We start from the raw sequence: 16,499 nt of genomic DNA on the forward strand, positions 1-16,499 counted from the left end.
GCTAAGTATTAGGGGTGGGAGAAAAGGTCGATCAATCGCGATTCGTTATCTAACGATTCAGAATCGATTCTGTGCGCGCGCGGTCACCGGCCAAACAGAAAAACCTGTTGATAGGCGAACGTTCGTCTGCTGGTGAATTGGCTTCGTTTAAGATAAAATGGACAAACTAGGACCTGCTCAGGGGCGTCGCTCTCCCGGTGAGAGGGTTCAACAACCGGACGTTTTATGCAGTTTTGCACCAAGGTTATTATAGTTTTGCATTTTTAAATTAGTTTTTATTTTATTATTGTTTTCGATTTTGTAACAAATTTCAGTTTAGTTTTAGTTCGTTTTATAAATTATTTTGCTAGTTTTAGTTTAGCTTTTATTTTGTAAACACATTTCTATTTAGTTTTTATAGATTTCGTTTTAGTAATTATAGTTTAGCAGAGTTACCAGAACGCAGTGTAGAGACCAAATCAAGATTTTTAATTTCAGCAAAGTTTAATGTTTGCTCCGATTAGAGTTTACTCTAATGCAGACATCTTAATAATATAAATAAAATAATGGAATACAGATTGTTTTATTTAATGCCATGTCAGCAGCTAAGGCTATATTCATGAAATTACAAAAATACAAATATCATATAAATACAATAAAACCAAGCAAACAAACACGTCATATACAAGATTTTTTTTAAATCAACTTATGATAAAAAAATCCAAAACCTTTTCATGCATAATCTTACTAAATAAGTTCTTAAGTGAAATAACTTGATAAAAGAGCATTCTTGTTTTAACCCAGGACAGTCCAACAAAATATGTTTAACGGAGAGGGGAATCTTACAAAACATGCATAAAGTTGGGTCTTTAACTTTAAGCAAAAAAGCTTGAGTCAAACTATGACCTATACGACAAAAAAATGGTCTGAGATTGAACAAAGAACCAAATAAAAGCAACGTAAAAACATGAAAGTAAAAATGATAAATTCCAGACAAACTCATTCATATTAAAGATGAAATATTGTTAAATAATTAAAAGCTTATTTATTTAAAGATTATTTCTTCAGTCGTATAATGTAGGCTAGCAGTGTGACCACAGCTAAAGTCATCTGACTACAGCCAACACAAACTGTTGTGAAGACAGTGGGTGGAAGACTTTGTGCGCAAAAAAACCCTAAATAACGACTTATATAGTGATGACGATTTCAAAACACGGCATCATGAAGCTTCGAAGCGTTATGAATCAGTGAGTCGATTCAGCAGTTTGGCGGTTTGACACGCGATCCGAATCATGATTCGACTCACTGATTCATAACGCTTCGAAGCTTCATGAGGCCGTGTTTTGAAATCGGTCATCACTATATAAGTCGTTATTTAAGGTTTTTTTGCGCACAAAAACTATTCTCGCCGATTCATAAAGTTATTGTAGAACCACTGTAGTGAGATGGACTTTGTAACGACGTCTTTAGTGTCTTTTAAGGGTCTTGAGAGTGTAAAGTGCATTGAGCCAATGGAGGCCTTTCAGAGCCATCAGATTTACACTAAAATATCTTCATTTGTGTTCCAAAGATGAATGGAGGTCTGACGGGTGTCGAACGACATGAGGGTGAGGAATTAATGACAGAATTTTCATTTTTTGGGTGAACTAACCCTTTAAAGAGAATGACACATTTAATATTTAAAAAATGATTGTATTTACAACTCGGTTTTGAAATCACGGTTCGGTACGAGTTCGGTACAGCAGTTTTACAAAATTGCTTTTTATTTATTTTTGATATTTAACAGTGGTTTACTGAAGAAGAAAAAAAAGTGTCTGTCCTTGAATGAATTAAATAATATCTAAAAGTTTATTTAAGATATTTCTGTAAATTATATAGGGAGCCCTTACTATTAGGGAGCACATTAATATTAAAGGTTAACAAAACAGAGCCCAAACTATTAGCCTAAATTCAGTTGCTATTTATTTTTAGGTCTAATAATCAACACTCAAATAACACAGTACGCAAACATGTAAACTTCACATAAGGCAGTTTTTGCAATAACTTCTAAATCTAATTATAAAAGTTTTTTTCTCCAATTCGTTGTTGAAATATAATAATTTATACACAGTGTCTGTCATTTTCATGACAGGTTTATTTAACATGCATTAAATAATCAAGACATCACTAACAGGTTAAGTAGAATATAATGAATGTAACGGCTAATATAATGAATATAACGGCTAATATAGAGCATATATTTAGCGAAAGAGTTGATTTCTCTAGTGAATAAAATTCTGTGGACACTGAATGACTGCCTGAGGTAAATGTGATGCTAACGTTACATGACATTGTGTAGTTTACAGCAGTTATATTGACGTCTTTCCGCAGTTGAAACACTGATTGAGTGATTACACCACATATATACATGACAGTAAATTGTAATGTATCCTCAGCATACCTTCAGATGGTCATTCATGTTTATTCTTTAGTAAGAGATGATCGATCGCCTTCACAGATGATCGCGTTCACGTGTGCGCGTCGCGCGGCCGCTTCACGTAAATGACCCAATTGACCAAGAAAACGGCGATTGTCGCCGAAAAGCGACAAGTTTGCAGGTGTGATGTTATGCGCACACACTGAATTTGGCTTCTCAGCGAGCGCTAAAGTTGTTTTTCTTCTGCATTAGCCTATGTTTTAAAGATTTTTTTGTGGCTCTAACCAAAGTAAACTTTTTTTTGCTTTAAAGACATTTTTTGTTCAAATGTTCTAAAGAAACTGAAAAAAGTCACACTTATTCTTGATGATTGTTCTTTGCAGTTGTATAAATGGCTTACTATGTTTCATTAGAGCTTGTTAATCTTGAATATAACTGTTAATAAAATAAAAGTATTGAAAGAAATCTTCATAATCATTTTTAATATGGCAATACTGTCAAACAGATAGTCTAACTATAAACAAAAAGCATAGCAACTCCAATTTTGGTTCAAATGTATTTGCACAGCAGGATAATTAGTTACCAAAAATGTATGTTAAGAATCGTTTTGGGAATCGGATCGTTACTCCCAGAATCGGAATCGGATCGAATCGTTAAGATTCCCACCCCTACCAAGTATGTGTTTGTCTTTACCTGTGTGAGAGCGCATGTGTCTGGTGAGGTCCTGAAGGCTCCAGAAACGTTTGTTGCATATATTGCACACCTTTTTCCTCTTGTCTGGCTTGCTGCCAGGCTCTTCGATTTCTCCCTCCGCACTCTTTGGTTCAGTTGCAGCTCCCTCTTCATCACTCCTCTCCTCCTTTTCCTCCTCTGACCCACTCTCCACCACACTGCCCGATCCCTCGTTCTCAGCTCTCACCTCTTCTTCTTTAACCTCTTTCTTACTTTCACAAGGCACAACTGCATCACCCGATTTTGCGAGGCTTTGCGCAGGTCCATTAGTTGAGTCTGATGCTACATCATGCTGGTGAACTTTCTCATGTCTGGTCAGGGTGGCAGCGTAGCGGAAACTCTTCTTACAACTTTTGCAGGTGAATTTGGACTCCTCCTGAGGCGTTTTATCCGACATGTCACCATCTGCTGTCGGGGAGGACTGTGGTTGGTCTTTCTCAGTGATCTTGACGTCCTTTGGCTTAGAGACAAACGTCAAGTCAAGGGTCTTATTGCTATGGGAATCGCCATCCTCTGTTTCTGGGTCGTTGTGCTTCGATGATTCGAGGGCTGTTGGGTCGTCCTCCTCCTCTTTGTGAGGAAGAGGCTCTACCACAGCTGCTTCTGTCGGCTTAGCTGGTGAGGGTTTTTCAGCATCTGTTGCTACAGGCTTCTCAGGGTCTGATCTTGTGAGATCCATTGCCTCACCCACAGGAAGGTCAGTCTCAGATGTGCTCTCTAAAATATACATTGGCACATTATACATCAGGTAATAAAGTGCAGTTTTAACCTCAGTGGTTAAAGGATTAGTTCTCTTTCAAATAAACTTTTGCTTATAATTTACTCACCCCCTTGTCATCCAAGATATCCATGTCTTTCGGTCGAAAAGAAATGAAGATTTTAGATGAAAACATTTCAGGATCATTCTCCATATAATGGAAGTCAATAGCCTCCAAACGGTTCAAGGTCCAAATGAGAGGTTCAGTACAGCTTCAAAAGGGCTTTAAACCACATCAAACGGTACCAGACGATCAATAAGGGTCTTATCTAGCGAAACGATCAGTCTTTTCTTTTTTTATAAATAAAGTTTAAGTTTTATAAGCACAAATGCTCGCCTTGTTCTGTTCAGTGATGCGCGCTCGTGACGTCACGTAAAACGCAATTACGTTGAAAAGGTCACGCTAGACGCAGGCGGAAGTACTGAGTCAGTGTTTACACATATTTAAACGTCTTTGCGCCTGCGTCTAAGCGTGACTTTTTCAAAACTTTATTTATTTTTAAAAAAATGACCGATCGTTTCGCTAGATAAGACCCTTATTGATCGTCTGGTACCGTTTGATGTGGTTTAAAGCCCATTTGAAGCTGTACTGAACCTCTCATTTGGACCTTGAACCGTTTGGAGGCTATTGACTTCCATTATATGGAGAAAGATCCTAAAAAAAAAAATCATCAAAAATCTTCATTTCTTTGCAACTGAAGACAGAAAGACATGGATATCTTGGATGACAAGGGGGTGAGTAAATAAGCAAAAGTTTATTTGAAAGTGAACTAATCCTTTAATCAAAAGTTAAAAAGATACCACTGTCTAGAAGCGATTTACTTTTTCTACACTGCAAATATGATTTTCTTACTTAGTATTTTTGTCTTGTTTTCAGTCCAAATATCTAAAAAATCTTACATTAAGAAGCATTTACTAGACAAGCAAAAGTTTTTGTCTTGTTTTGGCAAGCAAAATAATCTTGTTTTCTGTTTGAATTAAGATTATTTTGCTTATTTTAAGCAAAAACTCCCTTAATTTTGAGTTATTTCCCCCAAAACAAGACAAAAACTTTTGCTTGTCTAGTAAATGCTTCTTAATGTAAGATTTTTTAGATATTTGGACTGAAAACAAGACAAAAATACTAAGTAAGAAAAGCATTTTTTGCAGTGTATTATATAAATATTATTTTTGATACCTGCACTCTCTTGTGAGCCATCCTCTGCGTCCTTAGACTTGGGGATTACACCATTGCGCCTAAGCACTCGGTTGGAAACGCCATGCTTGCGTAGAAGATGCCGCTCACAGTTGGACTTGGTCGAGAAGAAGGCATCACATTGGGGACATGGGTATGGCTTCTGACCTGTTTAAGAAATTCAAAATAAAAGCAAGAAAATAATTAATTACACACATACTATGAGGGGTAACACAGAAGGTGTCCATCACTCTTGTAGTGCTGTAAAAATGTACATAAGAGTCACCTGTGTGTGTTAACATGTGGCGCTGAAGCGAACTTGCCCAAGGGAAAACTCTGGGACAAAAGGGGCAAGTCATCTTTTGCACAGAATTTGAGTATGCATTCTTCTTCCCTTTGGACTGATGGGGTTGAACGGTCTGACGGGCTGGCGAGTGCTTCTCATCTTTCACCTCTTTCTCGTCACTAGCACCTGGCTCCTGCCCGCCTTTTCTTGCCAAGTCAATTGTGTTGGTCTGAAGATAGGCGCTGAACTTGTTGGCATCAGTGTTCGCCAACATCCTCTCAACACTGGCAAACTCCCCACTAGACTCCAAATCAATACTCGGGTCTGTGGCATTCATCACAGGTTTCTCTTTCGCCATGTTGCCGGAAGGCCTTTTCCTGGACCTCTTCTTCGAGCTCTCTAGAACGAGCTCCTCGGTCACGGCATTTGGTGACTCTTTCTTGCCATGTGTATCAGAATCAGCTTGAAGGGTATTAGTGTTGTCCCGTTTTAGAAGGTCAGGGGCACCAGAAACGGAGGAAATGATCTGAGCAATGGATGCCAGTGGTGGAAGCTCCTTCACAGCAACAGAGGAAGGTTTAGGAAGCAGGGGCTTTAGACGCAGGGGCCGTCCTGCAGCATTAGTGCTACTTGTAAGGGAGGTCAAGGCTAGCGGGACCTGGTAGCATCCAAGTGGTTGGGGCTTCTCATCAATGGACTTATCGGCCTGAAGAGCCTGTGCAAGGATGCTAATGGATGAATGTTCTTTCTTAATCTCTCGTGGCAATGCAGCCTCAATGTCTTTTTTAAGCTGCTTCAGAGGATTCTTAGGAATTGAGAGGTCAATGGGTTCCATGGAAGAGTCATGGGAGACGGGTTCAATTTTGATCCCAGGTGATCCACTCACACTTCCAGCACTGCTGCCCCCTCGACTTTTGTTCGAGAAGTCCAGAGGTTGATCCATATCTACGCTGTAGAAGTTAAGGTCTTCAACCTTGATAGGCTGCACCACAGTGCTCGGAGAAACCCCATTGAGAGGAGATGGGTTTGGGCTGTTTTGGTTCGATGCAGCTAGAAGAGTGATTATGTGCTCTTCAATATCCTGCTCTTGGACCTCTGGATGTTGTTTGAGAAGGTGATGGATACAGTTACGCTTGGCAAGGAAGGCTGCTCCACAACGCTTGCACTCGAATGGCTTTCGCTGGCAGCCATTGTGTGTACGCAAGTGAATCTGCAGGCCACGGAAAGTCTTTAGGTCCTCGCCACAGAAGCGGCAGGTCGTTTCACTAGTCCCCGCCTGCTCCAGTACATCTGCTGTGGACGTGGACGAGGTAACATACTTGATGTTTTTCTCAATCTCCTTGCGATTGTTTTTCATGTGCTTTTTGCGAAGGTGTCGCTCACAGTTAGCCTTGACAGTGAATGGGTAATGACAGAGCCGGCAGACATAGGGCCGCTCGCCACTGTGCGTTCTCAAATGACGGATCAACGTAGCCTTGTCTGGAGCAACATAGTCGCAGATATTGCATTGGTGGGGTAGGATGCCCAAATGATATCGCATGTGAGCCTGCAGCACACCTGAGAACGCAAAGACCTGGTCACAAAATCGGCAGGGGTATGAGCCTTTTTGAGACGCTCCTTTCTTTCCAGTGGTCTCTTCTAACTTGCCATTCTCCTGCTTGATATGTCTTTCATCCATGTCCATTGGGGTATGGGCATCTCCCATGCAGTCCGCCTCCATTTGTATCCTCTCTGCAGAAGCCTGGTTGTTGGCAGAAGAGGGTGAGGAAGATGATGAGGGATCCCTAGCCGTCTTGAGAGGATGGCTGGCAGGGGGTGGAAGGCTAGGGCTGATGCAGCCCAGTGAAGCTTGCTGGGTGTTCAATAGGGGTGGTGGAGTTGAAGCTACCATACTAGTTCTGGGAGCCACCAAGGGCTTTGGCTTGAGAGGAGGCATCTGCTTGTAGCCCGACTGCACAGAATTACAAGGCGCCTTGGATAACGGTGGGAGAGAGATTTGGTTAGGAGCAGATGAAGCTACTTTGAGTATTTGCTGTATATCAGCGAGTTCCATGTTGGATTCACCACAAACGGGCTTCTTCACCATACCACCATCTGGCTGCACCAGAAAACCTGTCTGGAAAGGCTGAAGGGACAGCAGTTTGAGAGCTTCTTGATGGGACAGACCGTGAAGAGTCGATGGGTCTACAAGAGACAGGTTAACCCCTCCACCAAGGCCAGCCTCTTGAGGTACGGTGGACTGATTCGACTCTACATGGATAACCCGGATGCTATCTAGCTTGGCTTGCAGGACATCGTCTTCTGAGGGAGCAGGCTTGATCTGAGAGAAGTGCTGCAAGCCCAGGGAGTCCATGAAGCTGCTTTTCTCCGGAGCGGGAAGCTCATCTTTCTTAATCGAACACTCAGTTGTCTCTTGGGTGCCACTGGAAGTCCCATGTGAGGCTTTGTGCAAGTCCAGAGCCGAGCTAAGAGGGAATGCCTTATCACATGTGTCACATACAAAACGATGGAATTTGCCAGTGCATCGGCGAAGGTTTGTTTCACACCAAATCTGTGGGTTAAAATAAAACTTAAACTTAACAAAACTGAAATATTACAGTCAAGAAAAATGAACTTTTATATACTGTGCAGATTAACCAAGAAAAGTTGACTATGGATTTACCTGGGCAATACGAGGGAACTTCAGGCATGAAAAGTCAATGAAAGCCAGATCATTAAAGCCAAGCGGGATGGATGGGTTATTCTGAATAAAGGGTCGTCCATTGGGGTCCGTGGGTAGCTGCTTATGGGTAGCTGCATTGTGGCGGAGCAAACCTCGGTGTGTCCGGAATGAAATGCAGCATAAATCACATCTGGGAATAAGAATGCTAATGTAAGGTGTTGATTTCAAGATACACCACACACATTGTTTGTATTTATTTGTAGTTAAAGGATTAGTTCACTTGTAAATAAACTTTTGCTGATAATTTACTCACCCCCATGTCATCCAAGATGTCCATGTCTTTCTTTCTGCAGTCGAAAAGAAATTAAGGTTTTGGATGAAAACATTCCAGGATTTTTCTCCATATAATGGACTTCAATGGGCTCCAAACGGTTCAAGGTCCAAATGACAGTTTCAGTGCAGCTTCAAAGGGCTTTAAACGATACCAAACGATAAATAAGGGTCTTATCTAGCCAAACCATCAGTTTCTGCGAGAAACCGAGCAGTATTTATGCTATTATTTTACCTCTTTTCCGACGAACGTGATCAACTCTGAGCTCCGCCATAACTTCCGCTAAGTGAGGTCAAATACGATCGTGGTCATAGATGTATACGTAGATGCTTCATTAGCACCTGCATGGATCAGTAGAATGAAGGATCTACGATCGATTTATCTATGACCACGATCATATTTGACCTCACTTGGCGGAAGGTATGGCGGAGCTCAGAGACGATCACGCTTGTCTGGTAAGAGGTAAAATAATAGCATAAATACTGCTCGGTTTCTCGCAGAAACTGATCGTTTTGGCTAGATAAGACCCTTATTCATCGTTTGGTATCGTTTAAAGCTGCACTGAAACTGTCATTTGGACCTTGAACCGTTTGGAGCCCATTGAAGTCCATTATATGGAGGAAACCCCTGGAATGTTTTCATCCAAAACCTTCATTTCTTTTCAACTGCAGAAAGAAAGACATGGACATGTTGGATGACATGGGGGTGAGTAAAATATCAGCAAAAGTTTATTTAAAAGTGAACTAATCCTTTAATCTACATGTTGTATATGCACAGATTCATGCTCAATAACACAATCTTCAAGAAATACAGTGTACTATGGAAATGCACCCTAGGAAGTGAATTGGAAGTCAATAATAATCACACCCTCGTTTACAATGGCTCTCATTCTGAGTTTATTGGGTGCTGCAAGAGACAGCTGGCTAATGTCTGTGCGCTGGTCTTGACACATGCCCTGCCCCTGATCATGGTGACGACGTGTCCACAGGGACTATAAGCTGCTTTTATCTCAGCAGACATGCACAATGCAACACAAGGCAGAGCATCCACCTGAGAAGCATAATGAGCTAAAGTGCAAACAGGTTAAACTGCTTGTGAATGGTTTTATACATTTGGTCAGGTGAGAAATGGGAGAAGCTTTCCTATAAAACACTAAACCATTCCTTATTCAGGATGCGGTTGTTCCCATTGGCTATTTTGCAATGGCTTCAAACAGGGCTCATCCAATCAGATTTCAGAGTTGGAACGGTGCATTTTACTATAGCAGGCATGCATGGGAGTGTCCGTCTTACTTGGAAGGGCAGTTTTGGGTGACACCGATAACACGTCTGTATCTTGAAAAGCATTCCTGTGTCTGTTCGTACGTGTGAGTGTGGTTATTTTGCTGCTTTTGGAAATCTCCAGAGTGGAACCCAATTCACAGCAGTCTAGATCCTCTTAACTAGCACTCTTAGCTCTTGTGATTACACAGGATTAGTGCTAAATTTGCAGCCATACAACAATAACTCCGCTCTGAAACTCAAGACAGACTTCCTTTACCCAGCTATCCATTAACTAGAGGAGCTATCGGTCGGTTGGGTTCAATGGTTTTAGAGGGATAGTCTGTAGACTGACGTCTCCAAGGATACAGCTGCCACCTCACACACACGCATACACACACACACACACACTACTACAGAGATGTCCTGCAGAATGCATCTTGCTGAAGTCTCCTCCTGTGTCTCATTAAATCCCCCCCCAGCCACACAACCTCTGTGGTTCCTTCCCCCCTTCATTTTCCCTTCTTTCCTCTACATGCCACTCCCTTGCCCTAAGCCTGGGGTCCACATGCGGGGGGGAAGGGAAGAACCTCTTAGGCCTCTCCCGAATGGGAGGGGGACACGTCGACAGGATTACAGTTATGTAGGTATGATCATTCTCCGCCAACAACATCTCAATAAGCAAAACAAATATCGCTTAAAACCCCAACACTCAGAAGGCCAAACCTGTAAAACAAGACGAAAGATTTCCATCTAAGCCAACCAAATGTACAATATAAAAGGAAAATCCCACGGAAATAAAATCCCGTTGCATAGTTAGTAAGCAAGAGGAGTTGCCCGCTCTGTATTCGGATATGTTAAATTATGACTGTACCAGCACAAAGCATGCCACCATATCTCCCAGCAACTGCAGGGATCCAGCCTAAAGCCCCAGCTACTGGCGTCCCTCTGCAATACAACGCTCACCTCGAACAAAGGGACAACATTCCTGTCTGAGCTTAATGGACAGCTATAATATACTGAACAGAAAACCGAGTGTAGGAAGGGCCAGAACTCTTCCATTGTCAAACACTAAACATAGCCTGTGAGTTATGAAACGCTAGCCTGGGTGCCAGCCGAAGTAAGCCCCGCCCACAACATTTTTACTCGGCAGTTCGGTCTGGACTTGATCGGTAGAGGAGTAATTATGCCCGAACAGAAGCTGTTCGGACCAATGAAATTGTCAGGGCGGGCTTTAGACGATGATGGACAGATGATCAACAGTAACGTAATCATCCACGTCATCACAGAGCGACTGGGTTGAATTTGTTCAAATCCTAAACGGAGAACTTGTTCGTATATGCATTCACCTTTACTATTTCTCTCAGAAATGATGATGGTGTTGGTAAGTACTCTGTGTATCCTTAAATTATTTTTTTACAACACCGGCAAAGATCGTTTACACTCATCTTTTTCTTCAAACTTATTCCAGCGTGCTGCGTGCAGACAGGGTTGCCAAGTTTTTACACCAAAACCTGCCCTATTGCTAACGTTACTCAAAACTAGCCAAAAACAAGCCCAATAGCTTTCCAGGGGGGGTTCTCCGGGAAAAAAAAGGGTATTTGGGGGGTAAAATGTGTTATTTTGGAAGGACTGCCTGCTAAAATTCGCATTCCTGGGTCTGTATATCACATAATTGGGTCGCTTAAACCCGCGGACTTGGCAACACAGTGTAGTTGAGTTCTGTTGACATTTGACAACTAACGTTATGCGTCCATCGTTGCTCTGATTGGTTGTAGGTCTATCCAATTGAGGTCTTTCCTGGTTCGGTTGAAACACGCCCCATAATCACAGCCCAACGGAGCAGTTTCAGACTCATATTCTGAATAGAATTGAGTATGACGACGTCAGGCTAATGAAACGCACTTTTCACAACAAAACTCAAGAATCAGGATTGCGTTTTGTTCACATACATTTAATGTCCTGTGTGTTTGTACCTCAGTGTAGTGTCAGGATGAGTCTCCATGTGGGTGTCAAAGTCGTTTCTGCATGTGAAGTTCTTGAAGCAGATGGGACAGGTCAAGACTTCTTCCTGTCCTTTGTTCAAACTCTGCTCATCTGCTCCACTATCCTCCAGGACCTGCGGCACACAGGTCACCATTTGTAGCTCAATTTGGGGTGCAGGTAGCACTGGGTAAGATGTCGGATCCACACTTACCTTTTTGCTGGATGGCTCCTCCGTCTTCTCTCGGTCTTCATCATGGCTTAGTTTGCGTTTGGCTGCAGAGGGACGTCGCCGCTTGGGTGGAGACAGAGTTGGACTGTTGGGGATGGAGCTGGCAGAATCCTTCTCGTGGATCTTCATGTGTCTGAAAACATATAAAAGAGTCCTTTAAAACTGCCGATCTGTCACAGATTGTTTAGCGAAATTATTCGGTTACATATCTCTGAAAAATGCTTGGGCACTGCAGTGTTAATAACCCATTTAAGCCCACCGGCAACTATAGTTGCCGCAGTGTATAGTTGTAATTTTCCTTTTGTAAGTATTTTTCTAGATAGTATCCATGTTTTATATCTCAATGACACGCAAGAAACCAAATAAAGGATTTCAAGAGAAAGAAAAAAAAAGGTATTAACTTCCTTCCTGTCACATGAGACTGCCAACTTCCTACCCCTACTTCCAGGAAGCATAGCGAAGGCAAACCCTCCCAAAGAAAGGTTATTTTCATGTTACTAATAAGAATTTTTTGTTGACATATATATATCTACATAATCGTGAAGGTCTCTAGAATCATCCAAACAAAACAATTCTTACAAGAGATCTATAGTTTTTTGATTACTTAGTCAAAAGTCCAAGCGGCAACTGGGCAAATGACTTGTAAGTAGATATAATGGGGAAATGGGGTATACTGTGTTAACAGGTTAATAAATCAAGATTTTTGGTGTTGTTTAGTGCTTTTTGCTTTCATAATATCCCACCTAAAACATAACCCTTTAACTGACATCTCTACTGTACAGTAGACCTTAATTCATTAGGGAAAAATATCATATTTTATGATATTATGTCTTGTAAGGGCCAAAATATTGAGGACCCTTTATCCAATTTGGAATGGATGCGTTTCATTCTAATCAGTCAAGGACCCTCATTCATTTTATGACTAGTAGCTTATGATTCCATTATAATGTGGAAATTCAGACAAGTAATGAGTTTACATATACACTATTATATGAAATCGCCTACTACAGTCAGCCATTGAATACTATGGGACTATTTATTTATTTGTTATATAGATGTAATTTTTTCATCATTATATTAATTTATTTTCATTTAACTTTTTGATAAACAATGCCCTGTTAGGACAACTTAATGGCTGCACTTTGTTCTGCACTATGTTCCACCACTTTAAGACTTTTGTTGTTGTTTTAAGATATTTGTTGTTTGTTGTATTTTCATACTCAACAGATTATAAGATAGATGCAGCTTTTTTGAGTTTGCATTGAATGTTCTTCGACTTAATACATTTGTTTGTGAATCAAGACATAGTGGAGTTAGATGCCAAATGTTCTCATCCAAGTCAAATTTGACATTAAAGGGCTGCATACAACATATTTGCCCACCGGAAACTATAGTTGCCGCACATTTAAATACGATTTTCAAGAAAAAAAATGAAAACCTGGGGAAAATAAATGCAGAACATGTTCACATAGGACACTATTAACATGACTATATGCATGAAACCATTTAGAAAAATTAATGGTTGTGAAGCAAATGCTTGGGAAGTAGTTGCATCTTGAGGACATTTCCTGCTTCATCCCAATGCTTAGATGGATGAGTAATTAATGAATTATAATCAAGAAACTTAGGGTAGAGGAACCCTTGTTCATCCCAATGGGAGTCAACTGTAATGGGAAGATGCTAATGGCCTGGAAACTCCTGCAATTATCCCGCAGCCTCTAAATGTGCATATGTGGAGCCCAAGATGGCGGGTAGAGATCAGCGGAAGAGAGCGGTAATGTTGCATGGAGAGAGCCAGAAGTTGATCCTCTTTTTTGCAGAGAGATCCTGAGGAAACCAGTGAGGATACATAGGAATTGGAGGTCCAACGTAATGACTTAAGTAACCGTTTCAAACCCACTGTTGGCCAACATAACACACACTCTATTCAACTCACAAAATACGGATTTTATTGTAGTCAGATTAAAAATGAAACATGTATGCCGGATGCATCCAAAGTTTAATCTGTGTGCCATCCTATGAAAGCACATTCATGTGCAAGTGTAAAAAAGGTCATGGTCTTGCAGATCTCAGTTTTCACTCTGCAGTCAGTGGTTTATTAATAGCAGGCAGAATTTTGGACACTCGTGTGAGGACCTGACAGGCTGTTATATCTCTCTGCTCTGGACTCTGACCTTGCCTTTGACCAATCACAGAAAACCAACACTGCCAAGTCAGCAAACTGTGATTGGATGGAAACCGCCACCACTGTAACCTCATACACAAGATGACAACTTCTCCACTGAAAAATACGAATTAGCTGGATATTGCTAGCTCATAATAATGATACGATTGAATCCGAGTCATGCAGAACAGTTTCAATTACATTGTAATGAGTAATGTGGCTCTAGACTGAAGTTTCCTGTCCTTGAATGAAGGATGTCAATATGGGCATTTCATGAGCAGGCTGGCTAATCTGTAAAGGATCATAAAACTTGTTGATGCATAAACAGGTTCATTCCATCCAATCCAAGCATTCCTCCGCCCTCCCGCAGGGCACAGACAGAGGGCACTGTGGTGTCAGAAAGTTCCTCTTTTCCAAGCAATGTCACAGCAAGGGCACCCCCTTTAAACCTGTGGCGGAAGACTGAAGGAGTTAAAGCAAATAAAAGCAGCCAATCAGAACTCTCTTCTGGGAAGTTGTGACCTTTCTCCATGGCAACAGTGACTCCCTCCTTCTCCTCCCAGCCCCCATGTGATGCTTTGGCACAAGATGGCTGCCTCCTTGCCAACTACATGCACAACTTCCTCAGACATGCATGAGGCCAGGCAACTTATTTCAGCACTGAAATAAAGTCTCTCAAATATCTTTTCAGATCTGCATATCTACAATGGAGAGCAAAAAAACTATTTATATCACAATTAAACACACTGTTTGTGCAAAAGCACTCTTTTTGCCTGTAAGATTACAACAATTTTGCAAGTTTTTACACAGGCTTTTTCTTTATGCTCATCACAATTTAAAACGAAGATGACGACTATGATAAAGATGAGGAAATCATCTTTATCAGGACAGGATGTAGTAAAACCTTCACATCCGCACATTCCATGCAAATCAAAGTTAGTTTAATACTTCCAATTCCTCCGTACAATTCAACTTCTGCTTACTACCAGATCACTGCAATTTACAGAGCGTCTATTCAAGCCATCCTACCCTTCAGGCCTTTCACAACTACTCTAAGAGCTGTCCAGACACACACACACACACACACACACACACAGATTCCCCATATGCACTTCACCATCAACCTTCCCAACCTTGGGAGGAAGCTCATGTTTACCTCCTCCATCAGCAAGGCCTGCTGGGAGAAGATACCATGACCAAAACTGGGGGAAGCGATGGGTGGGGGAGGTGTTTTAAAGTCACCCTTCACTTCCTGCAAAGCTCTCTCTCTCTCTCTCTCTCTCTCTCTCTCTCTCTCTCTCTCTCTCTCTCCTTAAACAAGAGCAAGGCTACATAGCTGACAAACCAGCGGTAGCACACGTATATGATCACCAGCATGCACAAACAAACCAACGCCTCTCATTTATCTTTGTGGCACACTCATCCTCTGGGCAACTCTTCAACGCAGGGCCAGGCAAAGGCAGGGTGAGGCCTAAAGGATGTAATCGAGTGACAAACGCTTTCACTTTTCTAACAAAGCCCAGCATCTCTGAGAAAAAGTTTTTTTTACTATCGTTATTTGAAGCGGTGTTACTTTCAAAAGGTGATTTACTCCATTTTGATCACTTCCGTAGACATCAGTGTTTATAACAATACGCTTTCATCCCAGTTCTTGTTATAATATCAATATTTGTAACACGGGAATAACGATATTGTGTGGTTGAAAAGAAGCCGTTTCATACCTATAGGCTACATGACAAATAAGCAACCGCAGCTTCCAAAACAAGCCCGATATTATTATATTATTTATTATCATCAATATATTTTTTTATCAATAAATGAGCCTGCAACATATTAAACTGAAACCTCTCGGAGTTTGAAAAGCAAAAAGAGGTGTGATTTTACAAAAATCATCAAATTGCAATAAAGGACATGTAATATCCTCCGATCAGCTGTGAACAGAAGAGGTTTGGAGAAAGAAAAAAAAAAAGTGACATGAAGGACAATTATGGTAGTCGGAGTTAGTGCACACATATTAGGGGCAGTGAGTAGTGAACACACACACACACACACACACACACACACACACACACACACACACACACACACACACACACACACACACACACACACACACTGCAAAGCTTGAAAAAGATAAGCCCTACATCTCAATGTGCACAATATCTGCCCTAAATAGAATTGAAAATGACTGTCACACTATTTATGATGGATAGTGTGCACATTTGGACACAGGCAAGCACTAAGGGAGCGCTACAATATAGCCACATTTTTATAATAAAATAAATTCGAACCATACCTACTGTTATTATTAGTAGACTTGTTTTTTTATAATAGCCTGTAATTTTGAATACATTACATTTTTTTTTTTTTTTATTAAATTAGGTGCCTCTCCTCCCTGTTTCCTCTCCATCTCTGTACATCTCTGCTGGTGGCATTGTTTGTAAAAATGTATACGTCTATTTAAGTCTACTAACTATCATTACGTGCATTTATAACGTCACATGCCTGCACGTGGAACGTGTTT

The 16,499-nt window shown here is 41.1% G+C and overlaps 1 protein-coding gene across 3 annotated transcripts in view; it reads right to left on the minus strand.

Annotated features, from left to right (window-relative positions):
* Positions 1-16,499, minus strand: part of rreb1a (ras responsive element binding protein 1a) — a 92,433-nt gene that overhangs the window by 2,659 nt on the left and 73,275 nt on the right. For all 3 annotated transcript variants that reach the window (XM_079805965.1, XM_079805966.1, XM_079805967.1), the window contains 6 exons: positions 11,794-11,944; positions 11,573-11,715; positions 8,007-8,196; positions 5,345-7,895; positions 5,062-5,226; positions 3,089-3,844 (listed from right to left, as the gene is read on the minus strand). In XM_079805965.1, coding sequence (XP_079662091.1) covers positions 3,089-3,844; positions 5,062-5,226; positions 5,345-7,895; positions 8,007-8,196; positions 11,573-11,715; positions 11,794-11,944 — 3,956 coding nt within the window. The remainder of the gene's footprint in view (positions 1-3,088; positions 3,845-5,061; positions 5,227-5,344; positions 7,896-8,006; positions 8,197-11,572; positions 11,716-11,793; positions 11,945-16,499) is intronic.

This window comes from Gobio gobio (assembly GCF_949357685.1).
Source record: "Gobio gobio genome assembly, chromosome: 23".
In the NCBI taxonomy this organism is placed as follows: Eukaryota; Metazoa; Chordata; class Actinopteri; order Cypriniformes; family Gobionidae; genus Gobio; species Gobio gobio.